This window comes from Pleurodeles waltl, chromosome 3_1 (genome assembly GCF_031143425.1).
Source record: "Pleurodeles waltl isolate 20211129_DDA chromosome 3_1, aPleWal1.hap1.20221129, whole genome shotgun sequence".
NCBI lineage: Eukaryota > Metazoa > Chordata > Amphibia > Caudata > Salamandridae > Pleurodeles > Pleurodeles waltl.
Window position 1 is genome coordinate 1637357081 of NC_090440.1, and position 26480 is coordinate 1637383560.

Consider the following 26480-nt stretch of genomic DNA (forward strand, 5'->3'; position numbering starts at 1 on the left):
GATGCTGCTGGAAGGACTCGCCAGGAACTGCCTTGGGGCTGATGCTGTTGTACTGACCTGTAACCTGCTGGGTCTCTGAGAAAAACTACCACAGCCTGTAAACCCTTGTGCTGGCCTGATTGCTGGGTCCTGCAGCCCTGTGGTGCTCCAAAAACTGTCTCTGGAGGCTGGGTGGTGTGCCCCCCTGTTTGTCCCCTTGCATTTCTCCAAATGTGCAAGACTAACGCTTTTAGGATCCTTTTTTTATCCCCAGGGCGGAGAGGGCGCAGTATTCTACATTTCCTAAGTGCTTGAATAGCTCTCTTCTTTGTGCCCCTCAGTGCAAGGAAGCGCCTGTGCCCCCCGTGTGGGCCCTCCTCCACCGCTCTGATGAGAGGGAAGCCACGAGGAGTGGAGGAGCTTGCACGGACAGGCACGCTGTCGGTGGTGGCCCCGGGGCACAAACAGGAACTGATTTATGGAAAAATCACTGCCGTGACCTGGGCCAGGTGCAGCCATGCTAGACGGCTGAGAGCGGCTACTGAGAGGCATCCTCCTGACAGCGGGGAGGACCGAGGACGGTCTCTCCACGAAAGCTGGTGTTGGCCCAAGAGGCCCCTTTTCCTTGTTCCCGCACATTGGCAGACTGGGAAGGTAACCTCAGCGGAGGTCCCTGGTCTGGCCAACGGAGACATTCCCTGTCTCCCCTGTGAAGGAGTGACGGGCTTCTTGTCTACGAGCCCCCAGGCCTGGAGGTTTGCCCCACAGTGCCGCACTCTCACTAGCAGGGGAGTCTGCGAGATTGGAGCCCCCAGTTACAGTGCGTCCGACTTCCCCGTGCGAGGAGGTCACTCAGGGAAAGGATAAACCATGGCAATGACCATAATTCATATCAACAAAGCGCAGGAGCGCTTTGTCTCAGGGTGAGATGGATGACATACTGCTGTACACATGGGGATGTTTTGGGGGTGATCTCTTTGGGTCCACCTTCCCCCTATAGTGTTTTTTCATGGGCCTATGACTGGTGATATATGTTATGCCCTGGTGGGATATATGGTTTTTCCTTGCTAGGATAACACTCATATTTTCAGGGTTTGCATTATGTACAGGGGGAGGGTAATGTTTCTGTGACCTATGCAAAGATGGGACTGATTTCCTGAAATGTGCCGTATTGGGCCTGACATATGCCCAAAGGGGAATGTTTCAAACTAGGTGCATTCAGGGTGATATCTTGGCATTCATGATCATGTACTTATTATGACGTGCATTTTCTAGTGGTAATGACAACCTGACTACTGCTTGTGTTGCAGAATACCAGTAACCTATGTGTTTTATCTGACTACTGCTTGCTTTTGCAGAGTACTAATAACCTGTGCGTTGTTCTGACAACTGCTTTTGTAGCAGGGTATTACTGATACATGTTGTATTTGGTCTAATGATGTTTTATGCAATACAGTTTATTTTTATATTGTCGTAGTTTGGACTCTTGCTTTGGGCAAGACTGATGGTTAAAGGATGACAGTACTTTTGTCTGTAGGCGACTATGCCTATCCTACAACAAATCGCAACTGTTGTCCCAACCTTACCGGCTCACTAGCAGCACCTCACCAGAAACACAATAGTAAAAGGTGATTTGTGGCAGTCTTTACGCACGGACTCGAGAATAAGACATCTCAGGGAATGCCGTGGTTAAACAGAGATTACCCCTTTCTTAGAGATATATCATGTCTCATACAAACACAGGCAATGACAAAGATGCAGTCAAATTTCAATGGTTTTTATTTAACATAACTGCAATTTGCGATAAGTTGCATGGGCTGCAATGATTAGGATAATGAATAATGCAAGAAACAAAATTGTGAAGATGAGTGTCATTATTACAAAGACCCCCACCATCTTGCAATGCATAAGGAAGACATACGAGATGTACTATGCCCTAATACCCTAATGTGAGAGGCCTAACCTCCTACCTAGAGGAGAGCTGGGTTTGCTAAACCTAATCTGCCAATGCCATGTCCATGAGAGGAGCCCCCAAACCTCGTTACCTTGGAATGAGGTCTCTATCTCAGACTCCACAGGCACACGAAGACTGGGTCAGCGTCAAGACGACTGCAGCATCGGTATCAGCGATGGTGGCGATGCCCTCTGGTCGGAATCCCTCTGATTATCTGTCTAAAGTGTGATGTATTTATACAGATCTACAAGGTCCTCTGATGTAAGTGTATTCCTAAACAATAGATAACAGGCATGCTTGGGGCGGCAATTAATATAAACAATCCCTCGAAGTATAGAGAGGGAAAATCCCTAAGTGTGAACACCTACTGTTTGTTTGTCTTTGTTGCTTGATCTTGACGCCTTAGCGCGGTGACACTGATAATGTAAATCATAACAAGTGGCCTAACTATAAACAAGGCAGCCATCTTAGAAGAATTAAATAATTAAATGGGCTAAGACAGAGCAAGCTAAGTAGGTTAAAAGTCACTAGGTGACGGGGGCACAAGTCTGCAAGCCAGAGGCTAAGCTAACTCCTGTTATCCCATTCAAATGAACTAGGATTCACTACAATATAACTTGCTGTTGTGTTTCCTTTATGGTGTATTTATTGGGTCATGTGTTGTGTCTCTTGTGCAAGCGCATTACACATTGCCTCTGGGATAAACCTGACTGCTCGTGCCAAGCTACCAAGAGAGTCAGCAGGGGTTTTCTTGGGTGCATACCTCCCTCACCCTGACTAGACTGGTGGGTTCTGCCTGGTTTAGAAACTCAATTTTTAACATTATCTTAGAGAAAATTCACTGAATCTTGGAAAGGCAATGAATGACCAAAACTCTGTTGTGCGATTGGAAATTGCTAATTTTCATTCAGTAGTTTCGGACCTATGCACTGAGAATGTGGGTAGAAAATGAAAACTCCTATTATTTCAAAAAGTGACATGTTTTGAGATCCTCCCTCTATACTTTTTTTCTACAGTAAGCCATCCTACACCACATTGGGTATGCTCATTGCTTAAGTTTTGAATGCATTCTCCAGCACGTCACGCGCAACATTGTGAAAAGGCAACCAGGGTCACTAAGCATTCAAAATTGTATTTTCTAAGAAATGAGTTGAGAACCTTAACTAAAATAGAGCGACTGCATCTCTGCAGGAGCGAGTGAACCTCTTTCCCTCACCCAGTTGGCCATGCCAATGGCATGCAGCTCCCTTTCTACAGTGAATTTCAGCAATGGAAGGCACTCAGTGATGGCTTTCAGCGGTATGTCCCACAAGGAGGCCTAACTTCATGTGAATCTTGTTTGAAAAAAAACAGGATACGTGCCATTCCATTGAAAGTATGTTTCCCACACGTGTCGCGGTTTTAACAAGGAAATAACATTGTTTTTCTATAAAAAAGAATCGAAACTAGTTTTCATCATTTCACTATTTCCTAGTATTTTATATAATAAGCACATTTTGTATGATTACGTCCATGTTAATTGTAACAGATTAGCTTTTTTTATTTATTCCTTATTTAGATAGTAGCAAAAAAGTTGAAAACAAATAGTTGTCCCCATTTTTACAAGGAGTGACCTTTTTTCTAGAATATACCGCAAATCAAACTTCTTTGCATAATTCTTTGTTGTATTTTGTTTGACTGCAAATCACATGGTATATGGACCATCACGTTGTACTTAAAATGTTGTACATGGCAGGCAGGACATAGACTGTGAGATGGTCATTATCTGCAGTGGGTGGATATAGCAGCTGACTGCGCTCTTGTTATTTGTAATTGGTAATTAGAAAGTCATCATTTGTAATTACTTTTGTCAGGTATTGACTACATGGAATTGTTGAAACAAAATTGCCCTTAGGGATTATTACCAAGATAAGGCCACATAAATAATTACATTTAGAGTTTGAAGACATTGCTCAATATTTGTAATTATCTCTGTGGTAAACTGCCCGGTCCCTTCTGCTGTTACAGACTTTGGAATAGGGTAATAACCTATTCTATTCTTGGAAATATACAGTGATAATAACCACATGAGGTTTCTGTTGTCTCATTCTTCAGAAACTAGCATTGCGGTTATAATGTTCTTATAATTTGGATTTTCATTGAAAGTGTTTGTATCTCATGGCATCCTATTTTGTTACCATTAAAATATAACATTGATGCAACAAAAGTGTTTTTACAACGTTGATTGCAGTAAATTAACATCCAGTACTGCATATTAAGTCAATGATAACGACATATATATATTTTTTTTTTTTAGGTTTACCTACGAAATTGCGCCAGTTTTCGTCTTGATGGAGCAAATAACTCTTCGCAAAATGAGAGAAATTATTGGCTGGTCGGACACAGAAGGGGATGGCATTTTTTCACCTGGTGAGTTCCAGCCTTCATTTGTATTTTGATTTAGAAGGAGAAGACCCTATTATTTGTTTCCTTCTGTCCATGTGGAATACGCTTCGGTGCACAACCTGACGCCAGAAGTTGCCTTTGCAAACAAGGTGACTGATGGGTGAGCTGACATTACCACGAATGTGCTGTGTTTCTCTTTGCAGTCATGAATACTGCTCTCGGTGGTCTAATTAAGAAACATTATCCGTAGCTTCATCAGCTGTTTTAAGTAAGATGGAGTCTGCAGTAGGACACAAGGGAGAGATAAACCAGGCTCTCACGGATCCGAAGGGTTTTTGCTTCTTCAGGACCAAACCTATCCTCTGATCATTAGGTGTGACATACATTACATGGCATAATCATAGTAATATATAATACCCAGATGAATAAAGGACCTGTAGCAAGATCTGTAACTGATGTATTTATTTAAACACAGGCCCACATAACCTATTGTGCAATGTGTCAACGATCTGAATATTACTAAAATACAAAAGCCTTTGTTATTTCTACAATCCAGCCATGATATGGTGTACATTCATATAATAATTTGAGAGAGGGCAGGAAACCAGTTTTTCTTTGGAGCAGGTGGCTGGACAGCTAGCATGTTTTGGATAGGGGAGTGCATTCAGTGTATATTGAATATGGGTAAGGCAGATAACCTTTTAAGTTTTGAGTTCTGGGTAAGTGTGGGTAGGAAACATATACATAAGGATAAAGTATGCCTATTGTTGCATATAATCATAATATGGCTACTCACCTAAGCATTGTTTGACTAAAAAAACATATATGTAGTCACAAACTTTCTCTTTTTCTGATGTATATTAATCCCATGTTATTACATGCCTAATGTGATGTAAATGACCCTTGCAGAATCCCAATTGGACGTCTGAAAGTTAAGATTGCCTCTAAATGGCAGTTATAGAATAATACAAGCTGAATTGCAAAGTTGGAGCAAACCTAGCCTTGAAAGAAGGTTGGTGAAGGACACAATATGTGCTTGAGGGTAAGGAGAGTACTTGTTTGAATGGCAAAGGGGTCTCCTGGATGGGGCATTGCTGGTTAAAGCCTCTCAGGGATTAAGAGACATTCAAAATCTGTAACATAGTCAATTTAGGTCAATATTCAATTTACCTTGCAAACGTTTTCTCAATGAGACATTTTATTGCAGCACACAATCTGTGTCACCTGCAACAATCCCACAACATGACAATAGCCCAATAATTACCTAATGGTGTTGACATTATAGTGCATAATTCTAGGCTCATCCTAGATGGAGAAAGGTGCATCCCTATGTTCAACTGGGTTTAAACATTTGTCTGCATGTTTCACCCTTTACAGATTTGGGGATTTATAAAACACAGTGTACTGCCAGTTTAGGATTAACTGGGAAATGTACATTAGATACAAGATGTAGTAAATGTTGGTCCAACTACTATAGGGATGGATAAAAAAAAATACCTAACTGAAAACTAGAGTACAGGGGTAGTAACCCTCTCCCAAAATACACCAAAGTATCAAGCTTTTAACTGTACCAAAAGACCCCAATAATAAATGGAAACCGGGGAGTCCTTTAGGTATTTTTATCTTTAGGATCGCTTCAGAAGGAATATCCAAAGTGCTCCCTGGAATATGGTGGAGCCTACCCTGGTTTATAGGGATCATGGTAATACCCGATGATTCAGCATGGCACCAATAGGATGTGTGAGGCTCCCTAAAAACCTTTTTTGATCTCTCCATCTGAAAGGACAAGGGTTAAACTGAGCCAAAGCTCAGTCAATAAGGTGGTAGGAAACCTTGGTCATTTGGGGTTTTAGACAGGGAGACAGTATCCTGCATTCCCCCAAGAAAATAGAAAAGCCTCTCTTACCTCCCCAGACATAATGTTGGGATGATGATTACAAATGTGGGAATGTGAAAGGCGTCCATCGATTGATGGATTATTTACGCCTTCAAATCAGCCAAGGAGTACCCCTCCCAGTTGTGTGCTCATGCACATTAAACCCGAAATACCATATTGTTGCTAACCTTTGAAAGATATATAAAAGTGATCTCCACGGTGGCCAGGACTGTATTTTGTAAGCCATATTCTCTGTATACTAGTTACTGAGTAGTTGTCTACTGTGGCTCAAATGTAGTTAGTAATTGACTTTCTTGAAACCATGTCTTGGCCTGTGTTGTCATCTATTGCCGGTTGTCTAAGCTGGAAGTCTGTTTCCAAGAAAGGTCAGCCTTAGCTCTGGCAGCCGATATGAAAAACCATATATTACAGTGTCAAGATTATCCTTTGTGACCCCTACACCCACAAAAAAAGTGTAACTTCTGTCAAGGTCACAAACTACTGTTTTGTTAGAAGGATACATTGTGTTCACCACTTTGTACAGAGATGGTGGTCGAAGAATCATCTTCAAAATAGAAATTACGAGACAAGCAGTGTACTCCATTTTTCAGTCCTTGCTGGGAATCCCAATACAAGAATTTATAAAGGATATGCCTGAAATTAATCAACGCTTACCAAAATGTGTGCACCTGATTACTTAAATCTCTTCCATCCCCAACAAAAAGTACCATCTATTTCAGAAACATCCTAGTAACCTGTTAGTTGGAAAAGCTTTTATGTACTTTGATTAAACTAAATACCAGCTGCCAGCCGAAACACCCACATTGTCATTGTATCGAACATGGTATGAATCAATCAAGAGCAGGGTCTCATCAGCAAATAGGGAAAAGAAGGTGCCCCATGACTCCAACCCCTTTTCCCATGCACCAATTGGTGACGTTTTAGCAGGATTGACAGTAGTTTAATACCCAGGGAAGATGGCTAGGCTTCCCTGCTAGTTCTTATAGTATAATGAATCAAAACTAGTTTTAATTTAACTTAATTTGTCTTAACAAATTCAGAGGGCCCTTGTGCTAGCCCAATTTGCTCCACCGTCCAAACATCCATTTCTTTCTCAAGGAATCAAAGGCCATTTCTATTCCCAATGTAACGATAGTCTTACCCTGCTGATATCACATCACCACATCCACTACAAGATTTGAGCATCTCAGCTCTATGAAAATTTTCTATCTCATTGAGATTCCAGGAAATTCTTTGTAGACATTTTTCTTGAGAGAAGATTGTTGGTAAATTAGTGCTAATTTGCTGTACTTTTCTTGACAAATCAGCATCTGTAACACTTTCCCTATTTTCATCTTAATTATTAAGAGATGCATGATGTTGTTTGTCAAAAATATACATCGTGGAGCATCATATCAATTTGATTTTTGGCAGAGTCTATTGCTGGGACCATGTACTAAAGCAGTAGTGGCAGTGCATGCATCAACATTTTCTTCTTTCCAATTTTTAAGACTGTTGAATAATGTAAGAAAACGTGAATGATAAGGTGTCTTTAGATTGAACATGCTGGATTGAAATTATAACATAATCTATCCATGTTTGACAGTAAATTGGTTTATTTTGTACATAATAGGAGAATCCCCCGATAGAACAGCTTTTGGCATTTTGGAGACATTTACTTTGAATTTTTTTCAATTGGTTTTTAAAAGCATGTTTCACAAATGGGGTTGTATCTAAACAATAGTTTGTTCTTTGAATCCTTTTGCACATAGAAAAATAGCGATAGGTAAAATCTTTCTCGATTCCAGACCTCTCATTAAAGCTCTTTTGAAACAAGTAAGAAAACTGAATGCATAGTAATACTCTTTAAAATTTGGGAAATGAACACCACCTTTGCTAAAGTTAATTTTCAGTTGACTAATTGTTACTTGTTAGGATTATTCGGGCATCTAAATAAATGGTGTCATAAAATGTTTCAATGTGCTGTATAACATTTCTTTTGCCAAAACACACGTTTTGGAATATGAAAAAAAATCTTGGTAATATATTTATTTCAAGGTATTAGTCTTACACCAACGCCCCAGAATGAGTTTCTGACACTTTTTAAAATCCAATTTAAACACATTTATAAGAGCATCGATATTTACCTCCAGAGAAGGTATTACACCCCTTGAAATAATAATTACTAAATAAATCGGCTATGTGTATGTGCCAATACTTTGACAATTTCTCATAGTTTTGCTCATCACCTTTGAAATTGGCATCATTAGGGATATAGAACATTTCGTTTTTGTATCCAGAGAAGGTTCCAAAACATTTAACGGGTTTAAGCATTTCTGGTATGGAATTTTTCTGTGAAAAGATTGGCAAAAGCATGTCATCCATAAACATCAAAGTATTATTTACCTTAGAAGCACCAACCACAGGAGGATTTGATCAGTGTGGGTCAAATAAGAAGATCCACGCCTGGTGACTACAGCAACCACCGTGTTCAGAGTCTGGGAGCACTGCCTTTGCAGCCTCACGTTACTAAAGGTGACTCTCCTGTTTTGTGGGATGCACCACCCACAGGATGATTTGGGCAGGTGGCCCAAAAAAGGAGAACCATGATGGTGGAAGATATTACCCACAATCCGTGCCATTTGAGAGCGCCTTCTTTGTAGTCACACCTCACTAAAGACAACTTTCTCTTCCCTGGTGCGAGATACACCGGGGTATACCTGTGAAAATCAGTGCCAAAGATGACGTTTTCACTGAAGGCAGAGGCCATAGGAGGCTGGACTGGCCCATGTCTCTCAGACCCCACCTATGTGAGTAACTTACCTAGACTTCAGTGATGGAGAAGCGTAAAGCCTCTGCACTCCTGGAACATCATAACCAAAGTAAAAAGCATCAATTAAGTTTTTTGATTGAGACATTTTTGGACAAATCAATGGGAGCACCAAATGAAGAAATTGCACACACTGTATCCCTTATACATGCAGCTTAAGGTGTCGGACATAATGAGAGAAGTTTTGAGTGCATTACAAATCATGTGATTAATGAAGTTTGTTCTAATTCACTCACCGCCACTGGGTCAAACATTGAAACCATCCAGATGAAGTTCACCAGTCAGAATGGGTAACAGAACAGCTTGTGATGTAACAATATCCCCATCAAATAAGAATTGCAGGAGAAGCAAAGCAAGAAACCTCCCAATTTGAGTTCAGATAGGAAGACAGGGAGTTTGTGTAAATGCTGAAATGTTCTCTGAATCTGTCATTGAGACTCTGATGAGCAAGTTAAAGCAGTGTTTTCTTCCTCCTTACATGAAAATTGATCAGAGGCTGGCATGTATGGAGCAACATATGGAGTAGAGACCAGCATGCGAGCAAAGGGATGAGGCTACACAAACCACTGTGACAAACACGCTGTTGTGCCAACAATTAGATCCTGCCCCTGCTGGAAACATCGCTTTCCTAATCAGAAAGAGGGTCATAAACCATTTTCTAGCTCCACTGCCCAAGGATAACTCTGGTCCTGTCATCCTAGAATGAAAAGCAGAGATGGGTCTAAGACGAGGAGAAACCATGATGTACATTTACCTCCACAGATACTGCACATGATGATCCACAAGGATAACTCTGGTCCTGTCATCCTAGGATCAAAAGCAGAGATGGGATCTAAAACAATAAACTGTGATGTACATTTACCTCCACAGACACTGCACATGATGATTTCTTAAAGCTGCCCCCCCCTGAAATTCTAACACTGAGGAAGTTTTTTTCAGCTGCAAAATAAGGCAGATCATTGGCTGTCCACACACTTGAGTGTGCCTATGTTTAATTAGGAGAACATTAACATGTTGAGACGTGTTAGCTGGGTGCATCATTTGACCAAGACAATTGATGGGCACTGTGTAGTTAATTTCTGAAACCCAGACAAACCGCCTGCTTTGTTTAACAGTTTCAAAACATGTTTGCTTTAACTAATTGACTAGTACTGTCTCTCTTGGATATTTGTTGGACCTGGCCTTTTCTGCAAGGTCATCCACAAATGTTTTGGCTTTCTCCTCCTCTTTTTGCTGAATTTGTTTTTGTTGGCTCTAGGACTCTGGGCACTTTACCACTGATAACCAGTGCCAAAGTGTAAAGTGTATGTGCTCTCTGCTTAGAACATGGTAACATTGGCTTATCCACAATTGGTATATTTAATTTGCCCATACATCCCTAGTATGCCCAGGAACTGTAAATTAAATGCTACTCCAAATAATAGACTGATTTGCATATGGCTGGGTCCAAACTGGAATGACATGGAAAGCAAAAAAAACTGATGGATTAAACCCAAATCTGTGACTGGGGGTAAATGTTTGATTCGTTATTCATTCAGTCCATCATCCGTTGTTTTTGCATTTGTCGCCCCAAGTGGGAAGGGTATGACCAGACGTGGGTCCCGGTACTTGCTATGCCACCAGATTAAAGCTTGCCTGGCTGATGAAGGGTGAATACCCTGAAACCGGTCCCAGGATGCTTGTTTCTGGTCCATGGAGGACCTGGCCTGGCAGTTCAGGTTTGACTGTTCCCATGGGGACAGGGTCAAGACTGATTTGCATATTCCAAACTAGAATAGCATGGCAAGCAAAAAAATTAATGGATTAAACCCAGATCTGTGACTGGGGGTGAATGTTTGATTTGTTCTGCCTTCCATCCATCATCTGTTGTTTTTACAGTTGTCGCCCTAAGTGGGAAGGTTATGCCCAGATGTAGGTCCTGTGCTTGCTATGCCACCAGATTCAAGGTACCCTGGCTGATGAAGGTTGATACCCTGAAACCGGTCCTAGGATGCTTGTTTCTGGTCCATGGAGGACCTGGCCTGGCAGTTCGGACTAGACTGTTCCCATCGGGAACAGGGTCAAGACTGATTTGCATATGGCTGGGTCCAAACTGGAATGGCATGGCAAGCAAAAATACTGATGGATTAAACCCAGACCTGTGACTGGGGGTGAATGTTTGATTTGTTCTGCATTCCATCCATCATCTGTTCTTTTTGCACTGGTGGGCCTGCAGCACTGATTATGCCACCCACTTCAGTAGCCCTTCAAACATGACTCAGGCCTGCCATTGCAGAGCCTGTGTTTGCAGTCTGCCATGTCGACCTGGCAAGTTAACCCTCTTGGCAGGCCCTAACCATCCTTTTTAATACATGTAAGTCACCCATAAGGTAGTCCCTATATAGCCCAAAGGCAGGATGCAGTGTATTTAAAAAGTAGGATGTACATTTAAGTTTTGTATGTCCTAGTAGTGAAAAACTCTTACATTCATTTTTCACTACTGCAAGGCTGTCCTGTCTCTCCCATAAAATAACATTGGTATTACCTTATCACATTTTATAAGTGTAATTTCCAATAGGGAAGAGATAGGACCCCCAAGTTTGGTGTCTCTGGAATCACGATGTAAAATCACAACATATGGTGAAGTTGGATTTTAAATTGCAATTCTGAAAATGTCACTTAGAAAGTTGGCATTTTCTTACTTTAACCACCTGGTGCCTTCTGCCTGTCTCTCAATATACGTCTGGGCTAGGATGACAGCTGGGATTATGCATCCCCTCTATACGACTACCCACAAAAGACTCTTAGGTGTGACTGATGAGCCATCAGCATCCTGATGGACTATCCTTGACAGGGTGGGTGGGAGGAGCTGACACAGCTGATTAGGCAGTGTCCTGCTCCAACACAAAGGGCTGCATAAGCCCCTGTAGTGAGTCTGGAGCCAGGGCAGGAAGGTCATTCTGTGCACTTCAAAGGCCTCTCTTTGAAGTCTCCCCCCCTTCAAAGGGACCACTGGTATATTCACAGGACCTCAGACACTACCAAATCAGTACACTTCTGAACTTGTGGATACTCTGCCATGAAGCAGGACTGCTGTGCTGCTACATGAACTCAACTCTGCTAGAGAGCTGTTCTGGAAGAACTGATTTCTTGCTGTGCTGACCTTCTGCATGCTGCCTTTCGTGCCTAGGTGAGAATGACTGGACCTACAACACTTGAACCCAGGACCAGAGTGCTCCAAGGGCTTGCTGATATGTCTCCTGTTATTCTGACGTCTCAGGGACACATAAGACTTCCTAGTCATCATCAACAGCACCTGAACTTTGCTTTCTGCAAGTCTTGCCCTCCCAAGTGGTGGCAATTCAGTCCTGGGCCCATGGAAGTGGGTATAAAGTGCTGCTCCTGTCCAAAATCCACACATCAACGCCATTGCACTGCTTGAAACTGGCACTTCTCCATCGATGCTGCTGCAGGGATCGAGAACACCGCATTTCCGTTGATGCAGATGTATCGCTGCTGGCAAGTATCAGGAGCACCGCATTGCGGACTGTGTGACACATTGCCTCTATTCCTCACGCATCTCTGACTTTGTGCATCTCAGAGCCAACGCATCACCTACATCTGCATGATCGACACCTATGCATCGCCTTCTTTGCTCCCTGCATATTGCTCTTGATGTCCACGCAGCTATGAACCAAGGTACTGTTTTCAGCAGGCTAAAGCTGGTCCCTGTATCCAGCTCATGCTCCATCGCAATTGGCCTGACTTTCCAGATTTTATCCAGTCGAGTGTGACCAGATAGCCCCAGTTGGCACTTTATGCTTCCAAGCACAACAACCAAGGTTATTCTTTAAAAATTCATATCTCAAGTTCTACTTATTGGATTTTTGTCATTTTGGTCTTGTTTTATTCGTTAAATTAAGCTCTGTTTATCTAACCCAGTGTGGTATCTTTTTATGTGGTGTTTGCACTGCTTTACTATTGTTTGAAGTGTTGCTCAAACACTCAACAAATAGCCTCTTAAATTAGGCCGGACTGCTTTGTGCCAAGCTACTGGGGGTGAGCACAGGTGTTTGAACTATGTTAGGGTGCATACCTCTGCCAACCAGAAACCCAATTACTAACAATATTTTGATAAATTCCCATAGTTAAATCAAACTCTAGCCACTCTGCCTGTGAATCAGCTTGTTGCCACACCACACCTACAATAATTTTGTGCATTATCCAACAGGTTCTTGTCCCTCGATTCTTTTAACAAACTGGATAGGCTGCTGATAAATGATCTTTGCTATGAGTCTTAAGATATAAATCATAGCATCCAACCTGTTGCACATGTGACTGTCCCATGTGACATCCATCATTCAATCTAAATGTAATGGTGTTAGACAAGTTTATTGAAACATAGCTGTTGTCTGTGGAAAGTTCAAGAAAACGTAATAGCTAAGTCTTACACAACAATTCAATGTTATATTATTACAAGAGAACTGATTAACCACTAATTTACATCTAAAAGGTTATGTGTCCTTTATTATCCCGGGCTCTCCTTCTATATCTGGACATACTAAGGTGGGGTCTTACTTCTGTGGATTGCCTGTCCCATTGATTGTGGTCTAAATTAAAGACCTCATAAAAACCGTAATGTCCGGGTTCTTGGAATGAGGTTTAAATAGAGGGGTGTGTTTTATACTGTCAACTTTATAATGATTATTTTTTTCCTTCAGGCCCAAAACAACCAAAACATAGCCCGCACGTGGACCAGTCAGGTTAGGCCATCCCTTCGGGCACTGCCTGATTCCCCCATAAGCCAGTCCGACCCTTTCACAATCAACCCCTAACATGTGGGGCCTGATTCCTTGAATCTAACCATCTGCTGGACCACTTACAGTTTGGCTTCAGGGCTGACCACACTATGGAGTCAGCCTCGAAAGTTGCTTAGGAAGAGTTGAGAATTACTCTAGATTCAGGATCAGATGCAGCCTTGATCCTGTTGGATCTCTCGGCTGCATCTGACACATCAACCATGTTATATTGGTTGACTGCCTTCATTCTCTAGGTATCAGGGGTTCTGCCCTAGCCATTCTAAAATCTTTTCTCTCAAAGAAAAAACTATTTGTTGCCTTGGATGATTTTTCCTCCAGCACCTTCTCGCTACCATGTGGGGTTCAGCTAAAAAATAGAACTCCATTTTTATCTGAAGAAATGTACAGATATTCATGTTTTTAGGAAAGCCCTGAAAACTTGCTTTTTAATCAGTAGGTTTTTATTTTCTCCCCTTGTCAGGATCTCCTCCAATAATTTTCTAATGTTTTCTTTTTTCTTCCTTCTGCAGCCAGAAGCGCCTAGTCGCTTTCGGGCAGTAGTGCGCTATATCAAAATAATTTTTGTTTAATTTTATCTGTCTCTGAACTGAAGTTGTTCCTTCTCATTTTTCATAAATAGAATGTTAAAATGTTGTGACCATTGCTTAACCATTTCCTAGATCCCTTATTACTTGAAATACTGGAATTTGGGCCGGATGTACGAAGCTATTTAGCATTTCTTAACGGGCTGAATCGCTATTTCGGCCCATTAAGAAATGCTAAATAGCCTTTTGTCATGTACAAAGGCCATTTGGGAAACTCAAAATGCAATTTCTATACAGTACAAATCGCATTTTGCGACACCCAAATTGGAAATCGCAAATAGGGATTTCCTATTTGCGATTTCCTATGCACATGGACAAAGCATTTCCTAAATCCAAATTGGGCATTTTAGAAATGCTGTCACCATTGACTCAAAGTTAATGGTAATCATATACAATTTAAAAAACACTCCAAAATGCTTTTTTTAAAAGTGCAATAAAGTGCACACGTGCCCCTAGGGCATTTGTGCGCTTTACATGTGCACCACTTTTTTGGGGGTGCAGAAGGCAGTTTGGGGGTTTAGGCTGATCGTCATCCTTGCTTTAGCATTTCCTAGTTTGCTATTTCCTGTTAGAAAATTGCAAATTAGGAAATGCTAAAACATTCAGCCCATAGGCACAAATAGTTTGGTATTACCTAAGTAGCAATTTCCTAATAGTGATTCCCATGCTGTAGGAATCGCTATTAGGGAATCTCTATTTTTGTTAAAACCATTTTGCATTTCCTAAATAGCGATTTCTAAAGTTTTGCTATTTAGGAAAAGCAAAATAAGTATTATGTACATCTGGCCCTTAGGCCCTGATTACGACCTTGGTGGATGGAATACTCCGTCACAAACCTGACGAATATCCCGTCCGCCTTTTTACAAGTTCCATAGGATATAATGGAACTTGTAATACGGTGAACGGGATATCCGTCACATTTGTGATGGAGTATCCCATCCACCAAGGTTGTAATCAGGCCCTTAGTGTTTCAACACAGCTTTACAGTATGGCCTAAACTCACAATAGGCTAAGCTTTTCATTGGAGGGATGCCCCACGTTTCATGCAGAGTTGAAAAACTGGAACACTGACTGACATAAACAGTTAGGAGTATGGGGTAGCACCAGAGCTTAATTTGCAAAACAAATTAGTGCCAGCGCCCAGGGTATTTCACATGGGTCTCCAGCAGGTGGCACTACACACATCTCCCTTTAACATGTAAGTTTAAATCCTAATTTTAGCATGTTTGTAAAACAAATATTAAATAGTTTAATACTCCACTAATGAACTCTGCTAAAAACAAAACACACACAACTACACTGTGTGGATGTTTCTCATAATTACGTGCCAATGCTTACAAATAAGTGATGGTGCCGGGCATTGACAAACGTCACAACAAATTAAGTACTTGGTAGCAATTTTGTTCACAGTCAAGAAAAAGCTGTTATGCTGTTAACAATGATTCACCATATATCTGTTAATAAACATAGTTGGTGTGTGTGTGTTGATTGTGAAATAATTGTCTTGCTGAATTGCTGCGAAGAAGGTTTGTGGCATGTGAATTATTCCGGGGAATGTTACGCGGAACTGGATAATCCACTGTTGATTGACTGTTCCTAGTTGGTATGCACCATAACCTTAATTTTCAAAAACGTTTTTTTTTAAAGTACTACAAAATTCGGTTGGCATCATTTGTTCTTCACAACGCTAAGTCTGCTTGTGACCTTCTCGCAAGCCTTCTCTTATAATTTCCGATAATATCCGAGTCAGTATTTTACCTGTCTCAAGGAGAGCACAATAATTCTCAGGACGAATCGCTTTACCTTCATTTAAAGATAAGTACTTTGTCTGCCCTTCAACAGGTCCTTGACAGTTCCCCTTCCGCCAGTGATTTCTCAAAACATCTTCTAATGGCTTTCTAATGCCTAACATAGTTCATGGGAGACTCAAAGATGTACTTTAAGTGTTGCGGTTGATGAATGGTTTCTAATATGTTTCACTTGACATCAAACTCTGTTAAAATGCCTCCCATTGGCTTAATTCTAGGAGGGGCTATCTCCAACATGTACAGCATCATGGCGGCGCGCTATAAATACTTTCCTGACGTGAAGTCCAAAGGCATGGCTGCAGTACCTAACCTGGTGCTCTTCACGTCAGAGCATGTACGTATTTTGTGTTCTAACATTTATGATATTATTCAATAGCGGATTTTGCTATCGTTCTTCAACACTTCTATCCAGTAAAAAGACTGCCTCTGTTTTCTTGCAGAGTCACTATTCAATAAAGAAAGCAGGCGCAGCTCTTGGATTTGGTACGGAGAATGTGATTTTAATAAAATGCAATGAACGGTAAGATTGGGCATGCAAGTATTTGTAACATGAATGTTTGTGAAATATATTTTATTACCAGTAAATAAAGGCCAGTAATCATGTGCCAAGTTACTAATGGTATATATATATATATATATATATATATATATATATATATATATATATATATATATATATATATATTTATTGGTGGCCAATGTTTTATCTTGTAGTTTGCCATTCTTCTCACACCTGTCTGTTTCTGCATTTATTTACAGAGGGAAAATAATACCAGCTGATTTAGAAGCAAAAATTCTAGAAGCTAAAGAAAAGGTGTGCCAGCTTGTGCATGATTTTCAGTCCACTAGTTCTTGAAACGTGTAGCTTAGCTTAACTTAAATGTTCTCCATAATTACTCGTTCATAGTTCGAGAGTTTTGGCAGTCAATTGACAGTAAAACATTTAGTTTTGAAGTTTACCCATGTTGTACACATGCATGCAATTTCTTTCTGTTTTGGTTCCAGTTGGGTACAAGAAGGCATTAAAATCCAATGCTGACCAACTTCCGTAGGATGTTGTGGAAAATAACCAGGCAAACAACACAAATTGAGACTAGGAAGTATACTATGGCCCTGCTTACGACTATAGGTGGCATTCTTTATGATGGGGTAAACACAGTATGGTTTTCCCTCATTAAATTTCTGCAGAATTGACCCGCTGAAATGAAACGAAGGTTGAGCTATTTAACTCATCCAATAAATATCAGATGCACCAAATATCGAATAACTCATAATTCCAACTTGGAATAACTCCAGGGATTTACTCGCGGGTTGGAATTAACTCTCCAATTCATAATCAATCCCTTAGACTAGGGCATAAACATGGCATCTGCCAAAAATCAGCAAATGTCTCCTCAGTCCAACTCTGGGCTCCACTGTCTCGTTTTGAGATGAAGCAGCTCTTTGTTTCTGCAGCAGAACCTCAGCCACCTCTACTGCCAGAACCACCCAAGTGGTGGACCTGTCGCCATAGGAGTGCCATTTTCATGGCTATGGAAGGTCTTCCTTCTCGAGAGCTGAGTTTATGATGCTGCATTTTTCTGAACAGTACCACCATGTATGGAACAGAGGTCCCTGGCAGATATAAAAGAGCAGTGCCACTCGTGTTGAAAACACTCAGCGCACCAAGGACATTTCATGTTTCTGGATAAAAGCCCCTGGTGTATGGGTATGTCTATGAAAACCAAAACAAAGATTATTGTCCCTCTGTGTTACCATGACATGGTGAACCTACCAGCAATGTGCATCTTCACCAAAACTGTTTCTGCTGCGGATATCCGTAGCTCTGGTAGCACAGCATGAATGCCCTCGGCCCTGGTGCAAGCAACAAAAATGTCCCCTTAGTTGACTGCTATTAGGGTTGTAAAATAGAGTAATTTTCAGGGTTCCATGGGCCCTTAGGGCTCTGGGCCCGGTGCCACTGCACCTGATGCACCAATGGTATTGTACCCATAAGTGGCTCAGCTGTCTGCCTTTTCAGGCCCTTTTAGTACATTCTTCTCATTGAGTCAGGCACTATCTAAAAAAAAACCCGCATCAGAAAAACATTGACGTTAGTGTCTATTTTATAATGTCTAGCTGCCGGTTTGTGTTGTGAAATATTAACTCTTCCAAGTGAGTGTCTATCACTAGTGCAGCCGGACTGTGACACCGGGGCACCAGGATGCGAGACACCCATTGCACTCAAATTATGGCTGTACTTTAATATTACAGGGGCACATTTTCTTTGGCTGCGCCAGTGCCCATGATACGTCACCAATTTCATCGCATGGATTTAAATGCTTATTATTTACATATGCTCTTTAATGACTTTGGTGTATTTGTTCAGAAAAATATTTTAGACTGGCTTTTCAAACATGGGGTTGCCGATTATTATAGTAAGTACACACAATAGTCTATATTCTCAAAGTGAAACAGTTTTTTAAAAATATCTCATTAAAAAAAACACCACATTTAAAAATTGTTTAGTGAGGATTTCTACAATCTACCTATTTAAAATCTGTTTTCACATTGCAGGGTCAAGTGCCACTCTATGTGAATGCCACAGCAGGCACAACTGTATATGGGGCCTTCGATCCAATTCACGAGATTGCAGACATAAGTGAAAAGTATGATCTTTGGCTCCATGTCGATGTAAGTAGCCGTGATTGACTTTCAGTCCACTAGGCATTAATGCTGAATATATTTTGCACTTGTAAAGACTGTTACAATAAATCCCAGTACAACATTTGCCATCTTTGTAGGTTTAGCATATAATTTAATAGACACAGGGCCCAGTTCAGCGTCAAACGTGTTTTTAGGGTTGAGCCTGCAAGTTCATGCACTAGCTCATGCATCTCACTTGAAAGACTGCTTTGTTCAGCAAAGGGCTTGGAGCCGGCCTGTCACTTACCATTTGTAGGCTTGAATGGCACTCTTCTTTACAGCCTCATAAACTGTCACTGCAGGGCTAGCATCATTTCCGTTCTTCTCTGTGGAGCAGGGACCAAGCACTGATTGATTCAACTTAATCAGTGCCCATCCGCTCCTCCCGATGTGACTATTTTGTACTTTTTAACTTCTAGTGCCCAGCAAACAGAAGGCTTGTGACTGGTAAAAACGTGCCCAGCAGGACAAACAAAATTGCAAAGTTTTATTTTTTATAGCTAACTTTCTTTTATTTTACCAAGTCGTCTTTTCTCACTTTCCACTCATGTTTTATTTTGTTTTTGCTCATGGTCGCTCTTTGCAAAAGATGATGATTATCTTGTTTGAAATATTGCAAATTGAAATTGTTTATTATGTGTAATTTATGAAATTATGCTTTAACGCATAATCATGTAGTACATGCCAGTCCACCCCACTACAATGCACCCCAATCAACCCCACTTTACCCCCCACCAATTCCCTCCAACCCACTGCACTCCTCCCAATCCAATCTGCCCCCCTCCAATTCACCCTGCTCCAGTACAAAACAATCTGCACCACTCCAAAACAGTATTCCCCACTCCAATCTAAAACAATCTGCCCCAATCCAATCTCCCCACCCCTGTCCAAAACAATCTGTCCCACTCTAATCCAAAACAATCTTCCCTTCTCTAATCCAAAACAATCTTCCCCACTGCAACCTCCCCAGTCCAAAACAACCTGCCCCACTGCAATCTGCTGCGCTCCAATTCAAAACAATCTGACCCACTTTAATCCAAAACAATCAGCCCCACTCAAATACGCCCCACTCCCATCTACCCCGGTCCAATCCATTACAATCTGTCCCACTCAAATCTTCCCCACTCCAATTTAAAACCATCTGCCCCACTCCAATCCACCCCACTCCAATCCAAAACAATCTGTCCCATTCCAATCCGTCCCACTCCAATCCAAAACAATATGCCAACTCCAATCCAATCCAACCAACCCCAGTCCAGTCCACCCCACCTCCATTCCAGTTCACCCCACTCCAATCCACCCCACTTCCTTCCAATCCACCGCACACCAACCCAATCCACCTCACTGCAATCCACCCCGCCCCACTCCAGTCCAATCCACCCCACTCCTATCCTCCATAATACAATCTGCTCCACTCAAATCAGCCCCACTCCAATCCCAAACAACCTGCTGCACTCCAGTCTGCCCCACTTCAATAAAAAAACAATCTGTCCCACTCCAATCCGTCCTACACCTATCTGTCCAATTCCAATCCAAAACAATCTGCCCTACTCCAATCTGCCCAACTCCAGTCCAAAACAATCTGCCCCACTCTAACCCAAAACAACCTGATCCACTACAGGCTGACCCACTTCAATCCAAAACAACCTTTACAACTCCAATCCGAAAAAATCTGCCCCACTGCAGTCTGCCTCACTCCAATCTGTCCCACGTGAATCCAAAACAATCTGTCCCTTTTTCATCTGCTACACTCCAATTCAAAACAATCTGCCCCACTCAAATCTGCCCCACTCCAATCTTCCCCACTACAATCCAAAACAATCTGTCCCACTCCAATCCAAAACAATATGCCCCTCTCCAGTCCAATCCACCTCACCTCACCACAATCCAATCCACCCCACTCCATACAACTTCACCTCACTCCAATCCACCCAACTCCTATCCAATCCACCCCACACCGACCCAATCCACCCAACTCTGACCCAATCCACCCAACTCCGATCCACCCCACTTCAGTTCACCATAATAAACTCTGCCTCACTACAATCTGCCCGCTCCAGTCTGCCCCATTCCAATCCAAAACAATCTGCCCCACTCCAATCCAAACAATCTGCCCCACTCCAGTCCAGAACAGTTTGCCCCATTCAATCTGCCTTACTTCAATCCAAAGCAACATTCCCCACTCCAGTCCATTTCAACCTGCCCCACTCCAACCTGCCCCACTCCAGTCCAAAGCAATCTTCCCCTCTCCAATCTAATCCACCTCACCCCATTCCAGTCCACCACACTCCATCTCAATTCACCCTACTCCAGTCCATCACAGTCCATCCCACTACAATCTAGTCCATTACACCAATCCAATCCACCCTATACCAATCCAATCCACCTCACCCCAGTTCAGCTCAGTCTAATCTACCCCACTCCACTCCAGTCCATTATACTGCACCCCAAACCAAATCATTCCAATCCACCTCACCCCACCACAATCCCCTCCAGTACAATAAACCCCACTCCAGTCCAATCCACCCCACTCAAATCCAACCCACCCCCTCCAATCTATTCCACCCTACTCCAGTCCAACCTACTCTACTCCAATCCAATCCAGCCCCACTCCTATCAAGTCCACCGCTACCCAGTCCTCCTCACTCCAGTCTACCCACACCACCCTAGTTCATCACACTCAATACAATCCTCCTTAATCCTCCTCGCTTCAGTTGAATCCAGTCCACATTAATCCACCCTACTCCAGTCCAATCCACCCCATTCCAAACCACCATAATCTGCGCCCCTTCGATCCCGTCCACCCCTCTCCAAATCAATCCACCCAACCCCAATCCTATAATCCCTCACCAATCCAATCCACCCCACTCCTATCCACTCACCCCATCCCAATCCAATCCACCACACTCAATCCAATCCACCCTACCCCACCCTAATCCACCTCACCCTAATCCACCCAACCCAATCCAATCCACCCCACACAATCCAATCCACCCGACTCAATCCAATCCAACTCACTCCAATCCACTCCACTCCACCCCACCCCAATCTGATCCACCCATAGCTAGTCTTCCCCACTCCAATCCAACCCACCCCAATCCGAACACCCCACTCCACTCCAATCCAGTGCACCACCTCTAGTCATCCCCACCCTATTTCAGTCCACTCCATTCTAATCCACCCACTCCAATCAAACCCACTCCACTCAATCCACCCCAATCCAGTCCATCCCACCCCAGTTCATTCCACCACACTCCAATCCAATCCATCCAGCCTACCGCACTCCAATCCACCCCACCCCAATCCACCTCATCCTAGTTCAGTCCACACCATCTCCAATCCAATTCATCCACTCCACTGCACTGTAATCCACCCCTCCTCAATGCAATCTACCCCACTCCAATCAAATCCATTCCACCCAATCCATCACACTGCAGCGCACCACACTCCAATCCAATCCACCCAACCCCATTTCAATCCACCCCACTCCAATCCACCACACTCTAATCCACCCACCCTACTCCAATCAACCCCACACACTCAAATCCACCACACTGTACTCCAATCCACCTACTGTTTCCCAGTCCTATCTATTCACCTAATCCCTGTTTAGTACACACCACAGCAGTCCATCCAGCTCACCCCACTCCACCCCACTCAAATCCACCCCACTCCAGTCCAGTCCACCCCACTCCAGTCTTACCCACCCCAGTTCAATTTAGTGATTTTAATCCATTCCTCTCTGATCCAGTCTAATCCACACCACTCCAGCCCATCTAATACACCACACTTCAGTCCAATCTAATCTACCCCAGTACAATCCACCCCACCCCACCCCAACCCACCCTTTCATTCCAACCCCAACAACCCACCCAATCCAATCTAATCCACCCCACTCGAATCCACCCCATTCCCATCCACCTTACTCCATTTCAATTCACCCCACTCCAATCCACCCACACCAATCCACTCAATCCACCCTACTCTATCCCAATCCAGTCTACCCCATTACCTCAATCCACTCCAACCCACTTCACCCTGTTCCACCCTGCTCCTCTCTAAGACACTCTCTGCTACTGAACCACAGAACTCTATGCACCTCTACTCAGCTCTACGACATTCTACTACTCCTACTCCACTCTACAACATTCCAACAAATCCCACTCTACAACATTGTACTCCCCCACTCTACACCATTAACGTTTAGCCTTGCTGAACAGCTGCCACATTGGTGTACAACATGGCAAAATGCATTGCCAAAGCCAATAACTCTTGAATAGGCAAGACTTATTAGCTTTGCCAATGTTTGTTGATAGTAGCCATCCAAGCCACGATTTAAAAACTTAATGTATAAAAGCAATATATCTTTTTAAAAAACGCGTAATTTGCACATCTAGAAGCCAATGCAGATCGCCTCCCAATCACCGATAAGTGTCCCAAACAAGTAACCTGCTTCCAGATCTGTGAAACAGCGTTTAACATGCGCCTTTGGCAGTGGCAATTGTTTTGACTTTTGCATTCTGAGAATATGTTAGCATTCTTTAATAATGCACAGAAGGGATAGCACATTGGTAGCTGGAATGAGTGCCTATTTCTCAAGTACTAGGATACTTGCACTGTTGTTGCACTTGTTGAAACTGTTGTGTGTCCGTGCATGAGGAAGCTTGTAACTGTTTATGGTAGGGAAGGTGGCACTGCTGGTGCCCATGATGCACCGGAGTTGTATGTCAGTGGAGTAGTTAAACACTTTTGTTTCACTTTACAAAAGCCAAAACAATTGACACTTTTGACAAGAAGTAGAGGAGTGCACAGGGTGCAAGAGAGATAACTGTGCATGGTGCAAGACTGAGCATGGCACGATGAGAGGGGGAGCAGTATATTGCTGCAAGGGGGAGATGTGCAGCATGCCAGAGGGTAGCAGTGCACGGGAGACCATAACAAGGATAAGGGGTCAACACAGGGAGTGATGCTAGGAGGAGAAGCACAGTGTTCAAAGGGTTAAAAGCAGTGTACATGTGTGCAGTGCTGCGGTTTTCAAGAGCACACTGGGTACATGGGTAAGTAGTGCACAATGTTATGTGGAGAGCAGTGTAGAGTGCATGGGGTTATTGCAAAGTGCAGGAGGGAAGGGCTGAGTGCAGGGTGTGATGAAGGGTGGTGAAGCACAGTGTGCAAGCAGGTAAGTTCAGTATACATGTGTGTAGTGCAATGTGTTTTTGAGAGCGCACAGGGTAGATGGCGATGTAGTGTGGATTGTCAAGGGGAGAGCACTGTGGGGTGCAAGGGTGCAGGGGGTAATGCAATATGCAAGGTGAGAGCAGCCAGAGCACAAAGGAAAGCATAATAGGGTACGACACAGTAGAAGTGAGCTGTGCAGGGCCTAATGGAGAGTTCAGCAAGGTATAATCAGGGGTGTGGAATTTACCAAAATATCTACTTGTCCAGGGGACAGGTTGCTTCATAAATCTGCTTATCCTGAAAAAACCTACCTGTCCCCTTGGTGCCATGTAATGAAGCGGCACTCATTATGTAAGATCTCTGATAATAGCCTCTCTGATTATGCCGGGCTGAATACTATTGTAGGGCTTGAATACTAGGTATTTCAAGCCCTTCTATTGCAATTTAATTATTTTGCCACCTTTCTGCAAGTCTTCATACTAGGTTCTAGAGGAAGCAGGAAACAATAGTTCCAGGGCTAAAATGCCTTTGAGTCTATACAAACCTACTACTTCTCCAATCTGTTCCCATAAAGGTTGGGAATTTACTCCTGACAAGGGCAGAAGTAGATGTTCTTCCAAGGTTGGAAAAAAGTGTTAGAGGGAAAGTGAACTTGTAAACGCTCAATAAATTTTCGCATGAGCAAATCTACACATGCATATTTGCTCGTGCTTAAATACAGTTCACAAATATTTTCTAGGAGTACGATTTCTTAGTCTACTTCTGTAAATTCTTGTGAATTCATGAAAGTCATTAATGTAGAGGCATACACCATGGGTTCCCTTTTGTGACTTTTTTAAAGAATTGGGTCCCTAATTAGGTCTGCCGTTAACCAAGACCTTTTTGGGATGATTTACTAACATTTTTCACTAGCTTTGCGTCATAAAAGTGACACAAACCAGCGCAAGTTGTTGCGCTGGAAATTAACTAAAAGTATTGCAAAGCAGCACAAAGCACTGTTTGCATTACTTAGCGTCAAGGGGGCATTACATGGGCGTTCCCATGCAACACTCCTTAAATATGGCACTCTCTTGCTCCATCCCTGTGACGCAATGCAGTGCAGCTATTTTGCCTGCTGCGCTGCGTTGTCTGACAGTTTAGTAAACCTGCCCCATTGTTTTTATTAAAATTCTATTTCTCTCTCTATCCACCCATCGGCTAGCTATAATGCCTTCTGCTCTTCCACAAGGAGCATACTAGCCTACAATGTTTTGTTCAGTGCCAGAACTACTGTGGCAATATGTGCTTTTTTAAACCAATTTTGTTTGCTTTTTGCCAGTGTTTGTTAAAATGGCGAGGGCCTAGCAACTTCCACAACAATAAAGTGTTACAAAAGTCATGTCAAAACAAGACACTCACTGACAAAATAAAACGACTAATCACCAATGTCAGATAGGCTGGCTTTGCCAGTGCTTGTTTATGCTCATGTTCCTCATTATCTTGTTGACAGTGGTTACACTGATTTACCATCATGAATATTTTTTGAAAATACTAGCATGCATCAACGCATTTTACTAAATGATGCTTAAAAGAAAAATTACCTAAAGTGTCACAGTTATTTAGCAAAATGTTTTTTTCCTCCTTGCATTTTTTTCTGAACATTTTATTTTGAAAGCAAAGAATTATAAATCTTGCGCACAAGCTTCTGCAAATATATGCACCTAATGAGAGAGCATTCTGGGAGCATTATACATATCCTCATATTGTTGAACTTTCAAACGTATGTGTACAATTTTTTTTACTGGAACCACTGTCATTAGTGCAGTGTGACCTTAAAAAGTTTATTTAGAGTGCTCACCCTGACAGTAGAGGGTTTGCATTAATGAACCATAAATGCAAGTTCGAACAATGTTAACATACTGACACAATTACCTCAGCTGCAGACAATTCCCTTCCTGCAAGCTGGCAGCAAAAAGGGTGTGTCTTGCATGGGATAGTGACTACTTGTCCCATGGACAAAATAAACATGAAAATGTTTGCCCTTAATCCCAAACAACATGTCCTGGGCTTTGGACTATAGGAATTCCACATCCCTGTAAAAGGGGGGACAGGGCCAGATAAAAGAGAAACTGGAACATGGAGCATATCCCAGTAGTACAAAGGCGAGCGGCTCTGGACCTAAGAGAACAGCACAGGGTGCAAGAAGTGATCAGCACACACAGCAGTGCAGTAAAGTAGAAAAGCAGTGCAGTGTGGTCGGGGCTAGCAATGCTAGATGCAAATGGTGAGCTGAGCAGAATACAAGAATATCAACACATGGTACAAAGAGGAGAGAAACGCAGGGTGTAGCGGGGGCAGCTTACAGTGCAAGGGGGAAACAAAAGAAAAGTGCATAGAATAATAGAATAGAGGCAGCAGCACAG

General features: G+C 42.5%; 1 protein-coding gene across 2 annotated transcripts in view; it reads left to right on the forward strand.

Moving 5' to 3' along the window:
* Positions 1 to 26480, forward strand: part of GAD1 (glutamate decarboxylase 1) — a 257259-nt gene that overhangs the window by 129519 nt on the left and 101260 nt on the right. For both annotated transcript variants that reach the window (XM_069225317.1, XM_069225318.1), the window contains 5 exons: positions 4230 to 4342; positions 16434 to 16549; positions 16656 to 16735; positions 16975 to 17029; positions 18772 to 18888. In XM_069225317.1, the coding sequence (XP_069081418.1) occupies positions 4230 to 4342; positions 16434 to 16549; positions 16656 to 16735; positions 16975 to 17029; positions 18772 to 18888 (481 nt within the window). The remainder of the gene's footprint in view (positions 1 to 4229; positions 4343 to 16433; positions 16550 to 16655; positions 16736 to 16974; positions 17030 to 18771; positions 18889 to 26480) is intronic.